At 33.7% G+C, this 15,616-nt stretch overlaps 2 protein-coding genes across 2 annotated transcripts; both read left to right on the top strand.

The window, feature by feature from the left end:
- The first annotated feature begins 9,545 nt into the window (after window positions 1–9,545).
- Window positions 9,546–12,801, top strand: LOC126688617 (probable NAD(P)H dehydrogenase (quinone) FQR1-like 3). Its single transcript, XM_050383381.1, has 5 exons — window positions 9,546–9,725; window positions 11,081–11,175; window positions 11,376–11,469; window positions 11,591–11,856; window positions 12,326–12,801. Exons 2-5 carry the CDS (start codon window positions 11,150–11,152, stop codon window positions 12,564–12,566), a joined length of 627 nt encoding a protein of 208 aa, XP_050239338.1. The 5' UTR covers window positions 9,546–9,725; window positions 11,081–11,149; the 3' UTR covers window positions 12,567–12,801.
- Window positions 12,802–14,550: 1,749 nt separating this feature from the next.
- On the top strand, window positions 14,551–15,312 carry LOC126688627 (pleckstrin homology domain-containing protein 1-like). Its single transcript, XM_050383393.1, has one exon. It carries the CDS (start codon window positions 14,686–14,688, stop codon window positions 15,118–15,120), a length of 435 nt encoding a protein of 144 aa, XP_050239350.1. The 5' UTR covers window positions 14,551–14,685; the 3' UTR covers window positions 15,121–15,312.
- The last annotated feature ends 304 nt before the right edge of the window (window positions 15,313–15,616 follow it).

Consider the following 15,616-nt stretch of genomic DNA (forward strand, 5'->3'; position numbering starts at 1 on the left):
CCTACATCAGAAACTATGGGAAAAAATTAACTTAAGATGCTTAATTACTAGTTTACATTGAAAATGAATTGCTCAAAGTTTTACCATGGAAATGATAGGTGATGGACTTTATTATATGAAAGTCCATGGTTGATCATAACTTTAACGGAAGATGCTAAATTCTTTTTTGAATATTTGTTAGATGTGTCTATAGAATATTAATGTAGTTATTTGTTTTAGTTTGGATTGGTATCTGAGTTGGTTAGGATTAGTTGTTCATCATTATCCTTTGTTTAGGATTATCAAATTAGTATTTGAAATTACCCATGGAAATGATAGGTGATGGACTTTATTATATGAAAGTCCATGGTTGATCATAACTTTAACGGAAGATGCTAAATTCTTTTTTGAATATTTGTTTGATGTGTCTATAGAATATTAAATTAAGACTCTTGTACGATTAATAGAAGATTAGAAAGATGTAAATTTAAGACTTCAAAAAAGAAAAAGAAAAAGAAAAAATCTAACGCAGGAAGTTACTATGAGTTTTTCTTAAATTGAGAATTATTATTGTAGTTTAGTCACGGCCCCTGCAAATAAACATTTTGGTTCCGCCCTTGATATGGTCCCTAATTTAATTTTGGCTAAAAAAAAAAAAAAAAAAGCTGACTTAGAGAAGTCAGGGTCTTTTGATCTGATTTTTATTTATTTATTTAAAGTTAAGTTGTTGTGTGTATAAAAAATTATATTTTATTTTTCTTTAAAAAAAGAGAGTTATTTTATATTATATTTAAAGTTAAGTTGTGTGTAATGTACAGTGAATTATAAAGGTGGTCATGTAAAATACTTGGTGACTTGGTGTGGTGCTATAGATTCATAGAAACATAAACGGATGGGAATGCTCTGGTCAGGTTAACTAAATTTTGCCGCATGTTAAAATCTCGTTCTCCCCTTCCTCTTGGGCCAAAACTCAAGGGCTTATCCGATAGAGAATAATAAAGAAAGAGTTGTATACGCATTGCAGAAGGAAACTCTTCAAATCAATCTTGTCTGGGGATAGCGAAATCTGTTTGTGAGATGCCAAGATTCTTGTCTTCGCTCAGTTTCTTGTTTTGTTTGTACATACCTAGTTGTTGTACCTTATAATTCTAAACAAACGACACTTGAATTGAATATTAACAGCAACTTTTCTCTTCTTTTTTTTTTTTTTTCTTTTTTTTTTCTTCAATTTTTTGTTTTTTTCTACAACTTTATATCATATTTTTCAGGTTGGGTCAACTTTGTAGAGAGAAAAAAAAAATTAAAATAACCAAAAGAATTAATTTTATGTCCTTTTTATTTATTTATTAAATAGGACCCACTTTTGTACAATCTTAACAAACGCCTATGCGGCTCATTAACATTTGCCATATTAATATAACTCTCTGCCACGTCGTATATAATGTGTTTCCTTACATGAAGCTCATTCTTAGAACACCTAGCCCCATCCACAAAGGTTAGCTTTCCTTCTCTTTTTCTTGCTCCTTTTGTTTTTGATTTTGACATGTACATACATATAGTTGATGAACTTGTTGGACTTTGTTTCGTTCATTTATCTGATAAAAAATGTCTTTAATGGTTGTTTGTGGAACTGAGTGATGTACAATCCTGAAGTCATTTGCAACAGCTAGCTTGTTGACATGGATTAGTATAGTCATCTATGAATTTCTTAGCTTTTGGATTGATTATTGATAGGCCAAAAACGAATTGACCCCTTGTGATAAATTAACCAATTAATTTAACCAAGTGAATTAATTAAGTTAATTAACATGTAAATACGTGGTAGCACAAACAAATCACCAATAAACTAATTATGTAGCAAAAAATAAATAACACGGTGATTTGTTTACGAATGAGGAAAACCTAATAGCAAAAACCCCACCGGATGATTTTCAGATCACCACTCTCGAAACTACACTATTATTATAACAAGCGGTTACAAGTAAATGAATCACAAGCACCTTACCAACCTACAGTTGAACTCTTACCCTAATACCTAATTGGACTTGTTTTGTAGTGACAGTTCCCCCCTTTGATGCACGACTCCCAAGTATGTGACTAACCAATTGCGCGGATATCAATACGCGACTTCAATCACCAACTAAGAAGGTTATTGGCTGCAAAGTTCTTCAGTTCATTCACACGATGAAGATCAAGAAGATGCTTGGTCACAAAACCCTACGGTGCATATACATAACAACTTCTTCAAGAGAAAGAGATAAACTAGGGCAAGAACTTCGTTTCCGGTCACAATTTGCTTGAACAGAGTTTGCTCAATGCTTGTGCAACTTGTGAACTGTTTGACTGCCCTTAAAACAATCCTTTTATATGTCTAGAGTTAGGAGAAAAGAAGGCCCAAAGACACATTCACGGATTCTAAGAAAATCAGATCAGAATTATGAAATTCTTAAACCTCGACAGATAGGAGGTGTCAAGTAGCTGTCGAGCACATGAGCTGAACAGCTTCCTTAAACCTCGACACATGTTAGCTGTCGAGCTTTAGTAACTCTGGTACTTTCAGCTTGTTTAATCTTGAAACATGGTTTCTTGAAGTATTTAAAAACATCCTAAATCTACCCAAATACAAGTAAAGTGCGTTTTGTCAAAGGATAAACTAATTACATAAAATTATGACATATGTTCTTAACATGTGAAACACATATGTCCTAACAATTATGTTGGAGATGGAGGTATTGCAATCGTTTTGCATTTCAATATGTTATTCTGATGCTGCTATAGGATTAATTTGGAGCAGTAACAGTTTGAATTTTAAGTATAATCTCTGCTTGGTCTTTCATCCTTTGATTTCTCTTTCTGGGACAATTTTGAAGTATATTATACTGAAATTGGAATTGGTGGATTACTTATTAGTCATTCTCAAAAGGAAAAATCTTAGGTTAGGTGATGTTTTTTAGGTTTCTTGCTTAAAATTCGGTCATGTGGCTTTTTCTCATAGATGAAAGTGTATTTTTAGTTAAGTACTGTCATATGACTGAATTTTAAGAGGTAAACATAAGGACCAACACCTAAGTACTGTACCTAAATTTTGCCCTTCTCAAAAACACATCTGCTCGGGAGAAAGTGGGTTTGAGCCGCTTGGGTTGTGGTATATATATATATATATATATATATATATTAGTAGCTATAATTATAACCATTTCGGGGAATAAAAAAAGAAGATAAATCACTTATGCTTTTGAACGGCTACTGGCTTTCTGGGAACCTCGGAGACTAGAGCTATCACTATCAGTGTATACCCACATTGTCCGCAGCAATTTGGTTACAAGAGTGAGTAGTTGACTATAAGCTCCTGCCCTCAATACTGAACCACTTCTTAATAACATGACCAGCTGCTTCTGAAATTTTGTGAAGTTGGTGAGAATGAGTTTTTCATTGAAAAGTTAGCTTCTTTTTAAAAATTTTAAATCTCCATTGGTTGGTTCTGTTTCCATTTTCAAAGTTCTCTGTGTGTTTGCGTGTGTGGAGTAATTGTGTACCTTATTTTGCTTGCCCCTTGAATTTAAAAATGAACTTTGTGGCAAGCCTTATTGCTGATTGACTGTCATGGTATATTCACATAAAGAAGTATAAACAGACTGATTAAAATATTTTCTTAGCTGCCATTACTTTTGATCCATACTTTGCCTCTACAATTTTGGAAGATGCTCTCAATTCCTTTATTTCGCCAATATAAGATAATGAGGATATGTCCAGAGATTCAATAAGTTGACACAACAAATTTCACAACATTTCTCACAATTGCTAAGGTGGCAAGTTGTGATTTGTGTACAATAAAAGTGATGTTTATCGTAGTTTTGTGAAATTTGTTGCATATGTAGTAGCATTGTTGGAAAACCGTCTCTCTCTAGCCCCTTTCACAACCTGGTAAAAGAAGTGTACAATAGTTGGTCTGTGAGAGATCAAGTCTTCCGTCTTCAAGTCTCATACTTTCAATGCATTTTAGAGCTTTGCTAATACATGCATTTTGTGGGTTGCTTTCATCCAGGGAGCGGCAGTACAATTAACATGCGCAAGTAGTCGGTAAATCAATATCAAAATCCTATTCTAGGCTGCTGCTATGACAACCACCAAGGTCTATGTAGTGTATCTTCCCTCCCTGCTTCTTGCTCCCTGCTCCTCTGTCTCTCAGATACACTACTACACACCCGCAAATTGTCATATGCAATGATGAATTCATTAGTAAAATTTCTCCTCCTTTTCTCTTCTGCCATGAACGATAGCTTGGAACATTAATTTTTCACCCCCTAGGTATTACTCTTTACATGGACATGTTGAGACTGGCTAGGGAAGTTCAGTGACGAGCTAATGCAGTTCAAGGTGTCGAAGCAACACTTTGGCAGGTAAATATTGCTAAGAATGCATACTTTAAAAAAAGAGAGAGGGGTGGGGGGCTTCTACTATTTTGTACCAATTTTTGTTTGACTTGATTGGTACCGTACAGGTACCTGAGACACTTTCCAACACAATATTGCAAAAGGTGAAGGCCCCTCCAAGAGCAAATGATGTGGCAGAGATCAGGCCAGAGCAACTTTTGGAGGCTGATGGATTTCTGTTTGGATTTCCTTCTCGTTTTGGTGCTGGAACTTTTGCGGCAGATGGATCTCGTCAACCTACAGAGCTAGAACTCCAGCAGGCCTTTTACCGGGGTAAATATGTTGCCAAGATAACAAAGAAGCTGAAAAATCAACCCCTTTCATTATAAGGGATACGTATTCAAGATGATGTAAAATTCTGTCAATGTAAAGAATCAAGTAGAAATAAGTACACTTCACATTCACAAACGGAAACACAAAGTTCGTTGAAATTGACAGGTGATTCTGTTAGAAAAAAAAAAATGTTTTCCCTGAACAGAATCGGCATAATAAAATTGTGTCAGAATCTAAATTCTAGCGACTAAGGTGTAAATGGAGGCTGGAATCTCATTCTGTGCATGCATTCTGTGCGTTTTGGATTTTCTTATCTTCCTATTTAATGATTGCATTTCCATGCTGTGTTCAGTATGTAATTAATTAGCAGCAAATATAGAACTAGAAGCTACCATGTATCCATTCATGCGAAGTAAATTGAACTCTAGGCTCTAGCCCGCCGTGCCATTGATCTTGCAAAGTCTTCATTTGTAGAAAATTGATCGAGATTTTATATATCCACCTGTAAAATCTTTTATATATTATTGTTAAGAATAATGTTATACAAATTTTTTTACAAAATTTTTTACAAACTATTAATGTAGTAATTTTTTTTACAAACTACTAATGTGGTGAGTGATGAAAAAAATGATGTTAATAGTAGGCCTAGATGAAAACCAATAAGAAATTGACCACATTAATAATTTATAAAAATATTGTAAAATAGTTTTTAACTGTAGCATTTCTCTATTGTTAAATGGCACTCTCTAAATAGAATTGGGAACAATTTTATTAAAGAGTGAGAGTAAATAATTACATAGTGGTTCAACTCTGCTATTTTTATAGTCCAAAACAGAAGGTAAGAGTAAAAAAATTATCAGTAACAAATTCAGTTAGCCGTTACCTAGAGCTAAAGGAAATGTAACAAACTCCACAAATCCTAAACTCTAACCAATCACCCAATCTAAGTCTAACTAACTGACTGTCATAATCTCACGTGTTACACATGTGAATCACTTAAGTCTTGGGATACTGTTTCATATAGAGCCGTGTTTATTCCACATAACTGCCAAATATAACTGAATTTGTGGCTTTAAGTGACGATTTCAAGTTTGAAAACTTAAAGACGTATGTTTGGATACTGTTTATTTTGTTGAAATTGAAAAATTATTGCTAAAAGTACTATAGATAAAAGTAAAAGTTAGTTAAAATAGTACAGTAAGGCCTATGAATAGTATCAAAAAGTGTAATGGGACCTATAAATAATAGCAAAAATAAACTGATTAGTAAAATAATTTTAATTTTTAATTCTAATCCAAATGCACACTAAAAGTCATGTAAGGCTTCAGTTTTTTTGGCTGAGTGTGGAATAGGTTTTTCCCTTCCATTAGTAGTTTCATAAATATATGTACCCCTAAAGCGGGAAACAGCCTTTAATGAACTGTCCTTTTTATCAAACGATGTTATTTGATGTTCAAGACTTTTCATCTTCCATTTAACAATTATAAAATTTCCTTTATAGCTCCATTTTGAGCAAAAGGGTTGAGTGGAGGTCTTTCATGTGTGAATGATTCCGGTCTTTGTAAAGAGGAAAGGAAATGCCGTTGTTTGTGAGGTGAGGAGGTTTAATTGCAAAGTCTTGGATGAGAGCTAATTTTCATGTCTTTAAAAGAAACTTGTTATGATCCTAGTATCTCATATGGATTAAGTGTAAGCTTAACTATATGTTTATAAGCTCTTCTTCCCCTGTAAGTTGGTTTTCAAGAGTGAATTCTACCCATGAGTTTGTAACATTCTCATTAAGTATGGAATCAATGAGTTAACAAATTAATTTTGAATCAATTTTTTCATTATTGGCCAGGAGGAAACTTATCTCTTCTCTTTATTAAATACTCTATATCATTTCACCAATAATGAAAAAATGATATAGAGTATTATGTTTGCAAACATAATCGATACAAGTTGTACCTTAAAATATTTAGGGATCTTTGTGTAACCAAAATAATCTTAAAGATCTAAGATCAAATGTGATAATATGAAGCCTTCTTTGTATGATGCCCAATCAAAATATGAAATATCATTAAGATTATGAATGTGTCAGTTGATAGATTGATTATGAGCATGATCTTTGACATGTATATCTCTACCATCATCATGATCGCCTTTAGCTTTAAAACCAAGAATGATGAATATGTCATGAATCTCATAGAATCCACTAGTCATCCTCTCATTATGAGCTTGAATTATTGCTTTGAGGGCTTGCACCGACGATCGCCGTTAGTTGAGTGGTTGCATTCATTGTCACTTTTTTTCATATCAAGATGCTAATTAATGAGCTTTGATACTAATTGATGCAAAACGAAAAGCGTAATATAGGCTAGATGTCGTTCTAGTTTAACAAAATCCTTAAATCCATAAAGGGGCTTTTAAAGCCATAAGAAAAACTTGGAATCCACCAAAAAAAGAAAGAAATAAACCTCTTTGAAATTTTATTAATGAAATTCTGAACTTTTTAATTGAATTTTTGTTTTACATATAATGACTATATATTGACTATAAAACCCTTTAAAACACCTAAAATAAAGGAAATAAAATCCCAAATTTTAAAATAGTGAAAATTACATAAAAAAATTTAAAAATTAACAAACAATAAAAATTATACCCCATATATTTTGCTGCATCAATTTGTTTTCGAATAAGCTTGTGATTTCATGAACTACTTGATTAAATTTTTTTTTCCATTTTATAAAAAAAAAATCATTACTAAAATTTTTTATACCTTCACAAATTTGTAGATTTTTACTTTGAATGGATTAATTATATTATCAATAAATTACAAACAATAATTTTATATCATATAAACCTATTTACAAAATTATACAATCAAATTTTAAGTATATGTAAGTATATTTTTAGACAAGTATATATATAAAAATATAATATTATGTATAATTAAATTATGCATTATTTTCATGAACTTATTTATAAACATATTATTATATTTAAACTTGGCATGCTTAATTATTAAGCTTAAATTTGGATTTGAGCTTGAATTTTTGCTAAACAAATCAACATAAACTAACTTTTTAACTAAACGACTTTAGTGCCCGTTTGGTTCCACATTTTCAGCTCAAAAAGCGCTTTTTGAAAAAAGCCAGTCCTAAATTTGCGTTTGGTTAAGCCCAAAACGCAACTTTTATCAAAAAGTTGCGTTTTGAGCATAGAGCAAAAACGCGGACAAACGCGAAAAATTTTATGGACCTCTGAGGGTCCATAAATGAAAACGCGCAGTGCGCGTTTTGGATGGTTACCGTTGCTACGGTAAAATTACGGAAATACCCATTCAATTAGAACATCAACTCTTTCGGAAACAGTAGATCAAGAACAGAAAAAAAAAAATAGAACAGCTCTTTCGGAAGCAGCAGATCAAGAATAGAAAAAAAGAAAAAAAATTTAGAACAACTCTTTCAGAAACAGTAGATCAAGAACAGAAAAAAAAATTTAGAGCAACAACTCTTTCAGATCAACAGCAGATCAACAACAACAACAAGAAAATTAGAACAACAGCAGATCAAGACCCTCCGGCGGATCAAAAAGACTGACGAAAAAAAAGGGGAGGGAGAGATTTACCGACCATCCAATCTTCCCGATGATCCAAGAACAAGAAAAAAAAATAGAAAAAGAAGAAGGAGAGCTGGTTCCTTCATTCGTTTCGAAGTGCTAAGAGAACAAAAAAAAAAAAAAAAAAAAAGAAGAAGAAGAAGGAGAGCGACTGTTCTGGCCTGAAGTGCTAAGAGGAAAAAAGAAAAAAAGAAGAAGAAAGAGAGCGACTGTTCTGGACTGAAGTGCTTAAGAGGAAAAAAAAAAGATGAAAGAGCTGTGGAATGAATGTTCTGGATGGTGCTGGTGTGGTAGGAATAAAAGAGGAACGAAGGAAAAAACAAAAGAAAAGAGTGTGGGTACGTGGGTGGAGAAAAAAAAAAAAAAAAAAAAAAAAAAAAAAAGGAAGGAGAGCCCGTGTGTGTGTGTGTGTGGGGAGAGAAAAAAAATTATATCACAATATTTTTACAATAAATCTTAAGGTAGGTTATTATTAGCTAATATTGATGAGAAAAAAATAATTTTTTTAGAAAGAGAAAAAAATAATTTTAATAGTATGTTAAAATTAAAATTAGTATCAATTTTTATCACAATATTTTCACAATACTTTCATAATAAATCTTAAGTGGTAGGTTATTATTAGCTAAATGTAAAAAAATATTTAAAAAGTATGAAATAAATTCCCTTATATATACATTGTCCTTTTTGGTCATTTACCCCTCAAAAAGCCACTTTTAACAGTTTTTAGTTTTTATCAAACACTCAGTTTTTTCATTATGCACTTTTTAACAGCTTTTACCAAACACTCAACTTTTTGAAACTCCACTTTTTCATTATACATTTTTTCAAAAAGCTGAACCAAACTCACCCTTAAACTTTTCCTGAAGAAGTTGATTCATTTGCTGTGAAGTTAAGGATGCTATGCTCCAGCGTATAATGAACCGTGCAACCAAATTTTCATTTCACTGTGTCACTGTCAGATTGTAGAAATAAAAGAAAAATGTCACATGCAAGAGTTATTAAATGAGGCTCAAATTGTTTAGGAAAAAAAAAAAAATTGAGGCTCAAATTTTGCGGCACGTGTAAAATGGACTCTTCTGAAACTTTATTTCATCTTATTCTTATCTATATATAGTATACACCTAGACCTAGATAGCAAAAAAACACAACCAAAAAGACAGAGTTTTACACGTAGTTTTTTGTTGCACAAGGAAACTCTTTCAATGATGTGCTTGCTTTGTCCGTAGCTACCTAGTTGGTATCCCGGAATACTATCCCCAAAACGCAAAAAGGACAGTTATATTGAACTGTTGTATTAAGATAACTCTCTCTCTGTCTCTCTCTGCCACGTACATGTGTTACCCGACACGAAATTCATTCATGGAACACCTAACCTCTACGCTTCATAATCGGTTCCAGTTCCTCTTATCTCTCATCACCACCAGCATCCCATCCACACAGGTTAGCTTTCCTTCGATTATGATATGAATTTGTTAGACTTTGTTTCCTTTGTTTACTAGATAAAAATGCCCTTATATGGCTGTTTGTGCAATTGAAAACCTGAAATCATTTACTCTTTGAACAGCTTATTAATGACTTGGATTAGTTCTGCCCTCTATGAATTCCTTAGTTTTTGGACTAATTATGTTGGAGATAGAGGCTTGCTTTGGATTAATTGTTATGCAGATGCTTTTTTTTTTTTTTTTTTTGAGGCAATACTTGTTTGAATTTTAACTATATGTTTGGTTTTTTATACTTTGATTTCTCTTTTTGGGACAGTTTTTATATACCACTGAAATTGTTGTTAATGGCCAAAGATACCATAAAGTGAGTTTTATAGATTATCAGTCATTCTTAAAAGCACTTTTAAACTGGGCCAGACTCCCTACAAAGTAATCGGAAAATTACCTCTTATTTTATCCCCAATTTACTAAAGATACATTGTCCAAGACTTTGAGCTGTGCATTCTTGATCAGGTAATATTGTTTGAATTCACTTCTGCTTAGAACAGGTATTGCCTTTCTTTGTAAATTAGAGACTAGATTGTCCTCAGCAATTTGGTTACAAGAGTGTGATGTTGACTAAAAGCTCTTGCCCTCAATAACATAAACAGCTGCTTATGACACCATTGGTTAGCTGTGTTTAGAATACATGTCACTGACCCTGATTAGTCTGTTGAGTAGCCAAATTCAATCCCAAAATTCTGGGACCAATTAGTTGTGGTTGTTGTTGTATTGATTGGTTGTGTTTCCATTTTCAAAGAGATCTCTCTCCTTCTCTCTCTCTAGTAATTGTGTACCCTCTTGTGCTCTCCTCTTGCATGAAAGATTGAATTTTTCAGCAAGCCATATAGCTGATTGATTGTCATGCTATATTCACATATAGAAGCATAAATTGGCTGATAAAAAAAATTTGTTAGCTGTGTTGGTCATGACCCTGTTCATCAGCTGCTATTACTTTTGATCTGTACTTTGCCTCTGTAATTCTGGAAGATGTTCCCAATTCCTTTCTTAAGTCAATATAGGATGCTCAGGAGATGTCTAAAAATTACCAGTTTCGACAGTTGACTGACAATGGAATCTAGAGAGTCTTGAGTGTGAAAAGAAACCTTTTCTTAAAGGTTCACTTCATAGGTGATGTTAGGAAAACTAACTCTCTCTAGCCCCCTTTTCACCACCTAGTAAAAGAAGTAAACTAAAGTTGGCTTTGAGTTACATGTTGGTCTGTGAGAGGTCGAGTCTTCAAGTCTTATTTCACCTTTCAATACATTTTAGACCTTTGTTAATATATGCATTTTGTGGGTTGCTTTCATCCAGGGAGCGGCTAAATTAGTAATATACGCAAGAGGTTAAATCAAGATCAAAATCCTACTATAGGCTGCTGCTATGACAACCACCAAGGTCTATATAGTGTAAGTATCTCCCTCCCCTCACCCCCCCCCCCCCCCCCCCCCCCCCTCTCTCTCTCTCTCTCTCTCTCTCTCTCTCAGATACACTACTACACAAATACACACACACACACATTTGTAATATGCAATGATTTTGGATTCACATGAGAAATTTCTCTTCTTTTCTGCCCTGAACAATAACTGGGAACATCAAATCCCCCCAGGTATTACTCCTTACATGGACATGTGGAGACTATGGCAAGGGAAGTGCAGCGAGGAGCCAATGCAGTTGAAGGTGTTGAAGCAACACTTTGGCAGGTAAATGTGGCAAAGAATGCGTACCTAAAAAAAAGAGATAGAAGAGGGGGGGGGGGGGGGGGGGGGGGGGGCTTCTATTATTTTGTTCCAAGTTTTGTTTGACTTGATTGGTACTGTACAGGTACCTGAGACCCTTTCCGACACGATATTGCAAAAAGTGAAGGCCCCTCCAAGAGCAAATGATGTGGCAGAGATCAGGCCAGAGCAACTTGTGGAGGCTGATGGATTTCTGTTTGGATTTCCTTCTCGTTTTGGCGTGATGGCATCCCAGTTCAAGGCCTTCTTTGATGCCACTCATGAGTTGTGGGCATCCCAAGCACTTGCTGGCAAACCTGCTGGAGTCTTCTGGAGCACTGGTTTTTATGGGGGAGGTCAGGAGCTTACTGCGTGAGTTCCTTACTTTCAGCTTCTCCCATGGTAACATTTCTTTGAGCTATATAAATTGACATGCTTATAAATCTGGTAAAGGAATATCTTCAGAAATTGTTGTTTCTCCTCTGGAAACTATTCTTAATAGCTCTAAGTTGAAGGTTAGGAGATGAAGTTTAGGACAAATCTTTATGTCTATCCTCTTATAATCCAATCACACTAAAACTTAATAATATCCATCTTAAAAAAATGTTACCAGCCGTTTTGGCATGTTTTCATGAATAGAATTGAGGTGCAGGATGAGTTTTAACATCAACAGAATGTTGTTGTATCTTTGAAGGATAATAATATTCTTTGCACATATTGTTAATGTTCGCCCAGTCCTCCTATCATTATGTTTACCCACTTTTCTCCCTTTGTCGAGGCATATGTTTATGTGCTTGGTTTTCGGTATTTCATAATTTCCATTTTTGTCTTTTGTTTGCAGATTGACAGCTATAACACAGTTAGTACATCATGGTATGCTATTTGTTCCTCTTGGCTATACCTTTGGAAGCGGCATGTTTGAGATAAATGAGGTAAAAGGTGGCTCTGCTTATGGTGCTGGAACTTTTGCAGCAGATGGATCTCGTCAACCTACAGAGCTAGAACTCCAGCAGGCCTTTTACCAGGGTAAATATGTTGCCAAGATAACAAAGAAGCTGAAAAATCAACCCCTTTCCTCGTGAGGGATAAAGAATCAACTGGAAATTATGAAGACACTTCACACTCACCGGTGGAAACACAAACTCGTTGGTCATTGCTATTGACAGGTTATTGTGTAAAAAAAAAAAAAAAAAAAACCATGTGTTGCCTTAACAGAATTAGCACAATAAAATTGTAACAGAATCCAAATTCTTGCAACTAAAGGTGTAATTGGAGGCTGAAATCTCATTATCTGCATGCATTTTGTGCATTTTGGATTTTCTTATCGTCCTGTTTAACGATTTCATTTCGATGTTGTGTTCAGTATGCTACCAAATCTGGAAGGTACTATGTATCCAGCCTTGTATGGCTGGATTGCACTGAAATTACTGGTTAACCTTTGGCATTTCCATTTTCCTAAACACCAAGATAATCTAAACAATGAAATCCTAATTCTCTAGCCAAATGGTCTCCTAAGAATAGATTTGTAAGTTCTTTTGACTTTTGGCTTTTGCAACTGCCCTCCCCTGTATTAGAGATTTTCTAAGGTTGAGGCCAATTAGCCTTTTTGTTTGTAGCCTCGTTTCTTCTTTTCAATAAAATCTTTCTTTTCAGCAAAAAAAGTCATTCCCCTTGAGATATTTACAACTTTCAACGATGTTTTAGTTTCTTGTTTTCTAGAGAAATTTTTAACTAGCATGCTAGTTTGCAATTTGCCGCTAAGGATGTAATCCTTCAAATTATGTAAGTGTATAGGGTGATCGCACCATAATATGAGTGTATAGTTTGGTGGTCTAGGTTTTCTTTCAATTATTTATACTCATTATTCACTAAATGATCATAATTTACACACTTGAGGCTAATAGTTCAATTTACTCAAAACTAAGTCTCAAAACACAAGAATAAATAAAACTAAAAAAATTAAGCAAAGTATTAAAACTCAAAATATCAAACTAAGAAGTTTAATATATATATATATATCATTCTAAACAGTTCATCACATGGGTCAATATAAAAAATAAATAAATAAATAAAAATTGCATGGGTCAAGTTGGTTACATTGGTTGGAAAATGTTCTAACTCGAACCTAATCCAACTGAAGCTTTAAAAAGAATTATTGCATAAGTATGTGATATAAATTAATTCACTAATTAAATATATCCCAAGTTTGTAACAAATATACTTTATGTAGACAATTCATTATAGGATTTGTTTCGGCAATTATATTTTTGTAAATATTTACAACATTTTTCTCATTTTGTTTATAATTTGTTAAATGTTATTTGATCATATGGTCATAAGTTGTATTCCATTTGTAATAGATCGTGTACTAATTGAGACCCTTGATCTTTTATTATCAATTTTCATATTAACCGATTAATCAATTAATTTATTTACAATATTTAGAGGGAAAAAGGACTTGTAAACTGGTTTGATGAGTATTGACATATTAGATTTTCTATTTAAATTTGTCATAATATGATGTTAAAGACATTATTTTTAAATAATTTTGAAAGTATAAAAACTAAACAGATGTCAAACATTCAAAAAGTAAATACACCCAAAAATATTGTCTAAAAACAATCTTTAGAGATTGTAAAATCCAAAAATTAAAAAAAAAAATGCGAGAGAAAATACTTTTAAATAATATATTAAGGTTAAAGTTTGAGAATATTTGAATTTTAAATATTAAAGTTTTAAAATTTAGATTTTACCATTTAAAATTATATTTTGTTTGCATCAATAATTCTTTTCATTCATGTTTTCCATAAACTACCGCCTAATTTTACCACATAATTTGCCAATTGCCACACATATTTAGTTTGTCAAATAAAATGATCACACACCATTTTTATCATATTGTTTCATTTCTTAGTTTAAAAGAACTTTAAATAATTAAAATAAATTTTTTTTATAAAAAAAATTACAACAATGAATTTTTTATGACAACCAATTTTAGGACACTCTGATTTATAATAATAATAATAATAATAATAATAAACCAATTTTTGGACACAAGAAAGTTACAAAACGCAACGTGTCAACCTCCACCGAAACCCAACTAATATTCCTTTTTTTTCCAAAGCCCCAACAAAAATTGCATCGAGCTTTGGGAATCCAAGACCCCCAAAACACAAGTTAGATCGATTCGATCGAACCAATATGGAGAATCTATGGCGAGCAGCGACGGGTCAAGACCCGAGCCCAGAGGATTACAGCGGCGTGGAATTCTGGTCGAACCCAGAGCGGTCCGGGTGGCTAACCAAGCAAGGCGAGTACATCAAGACTTGGCGGCGTCGCTGGTTCGTGTTGAAGCAAGGAAAGCTCCTCTGGTTCAAGGACTCTCACGTGACAAGGTCATCGAGTCCACGTGGTGTGGTCCCAGTGGGCACGTGCCTGACGGTGAAGGGAGCCGAGGATGTCCTCCACAAGCCCTGTGCCTTCGAGCTGTCTTCGAATCAAGACACGATGTACTTCATCGCTGACTCCGAGAAAGAGAAGGAGGAGTGGATCAACTCCATCGGACGATCCATTGTCCAACACTCGAGATCCGTCACTGATTCTGAGGTTGTCGATTACGTTAGCAATCGCTCATGATTTTTCACAACAATCAAAGGTGCGCGCGCAAAGCTTATATAACGTTGTGTATATTTTGTTGTTAAACATCATTTCCCCTGTTTTATAAGACTGTCTTTTACTATTGGTATAGTAAGAGCTTGTAATTTTGTGGATCTCTCTCTCTCTCTCTGATTTGCTAATTATAAATTCCGGTGTTATCTTATTTATGAACTATGTTGTTCGTTTGTGTTTTTTCTTTTTTGGTTAAATGTGTAGTGGATAATTGCAATTCAAGAGTTTTAACCTTTTTCCTTGTTTTACTTCTCTATTTAGGAAATATCTGTTGATCTTTGGTACTGTTTGGTTGATAGATTAATTGAGTTTAAAGGAGGAAGAGGTTTGCGGGTCTATTTAGTTAGAGTTTGCATTTGTGATTGGTTGGATATGTTTGGATATCAACAGGGCTTTGCTAATTTCTTTAGTTTTTGGACCTCAAACCTTAAATCTTTTATGACATTCGACATCGTCCCCAATG

The sequence above is a fragment of the Quercus robur genome, chromosome 1 (genome assembly GCF_932294415.1).
Source record: "Quercus robur chromosome 1, dhQueRobu3.1, whole genome shotgun sequence".
Lineage (NCBI taxonomy): Eukaryota > Viridiplantae > Streptophyta > Magnoliopsida > Fagales > Fagaceae > Quercus > Quercus robur.

Bases quoted from the DNA above. Each gene is read 5' to 3' on its own strand.
- LOC126688627 (XM_050383393.1), top strand. From the start codon at position 14,686: ATGGAGAATCTATGGCGAGCAGCGACGGGTCAAGACCCGAGCCCAGAG.
- LOC126688617 (XM_050383381.1), top strand. From the start codon at position 11,150: ATGACAACCACCAAGGTCTATATAGT. The intron at 11,176-11,375 runs GTAAGTATCTCC...AAATCCCCCCAG, and splicing joins ACCACCAAGGTCTATATAGT to GTATTACTCCTTACATGGAC. The intron at 11,470-11,590 runs GTAAATGTGGCA...GGTACTGTACAG, and splicing joins TTGAAGCAACACTTTGGCAG to GTACCTGAGACCCTTTCCGA.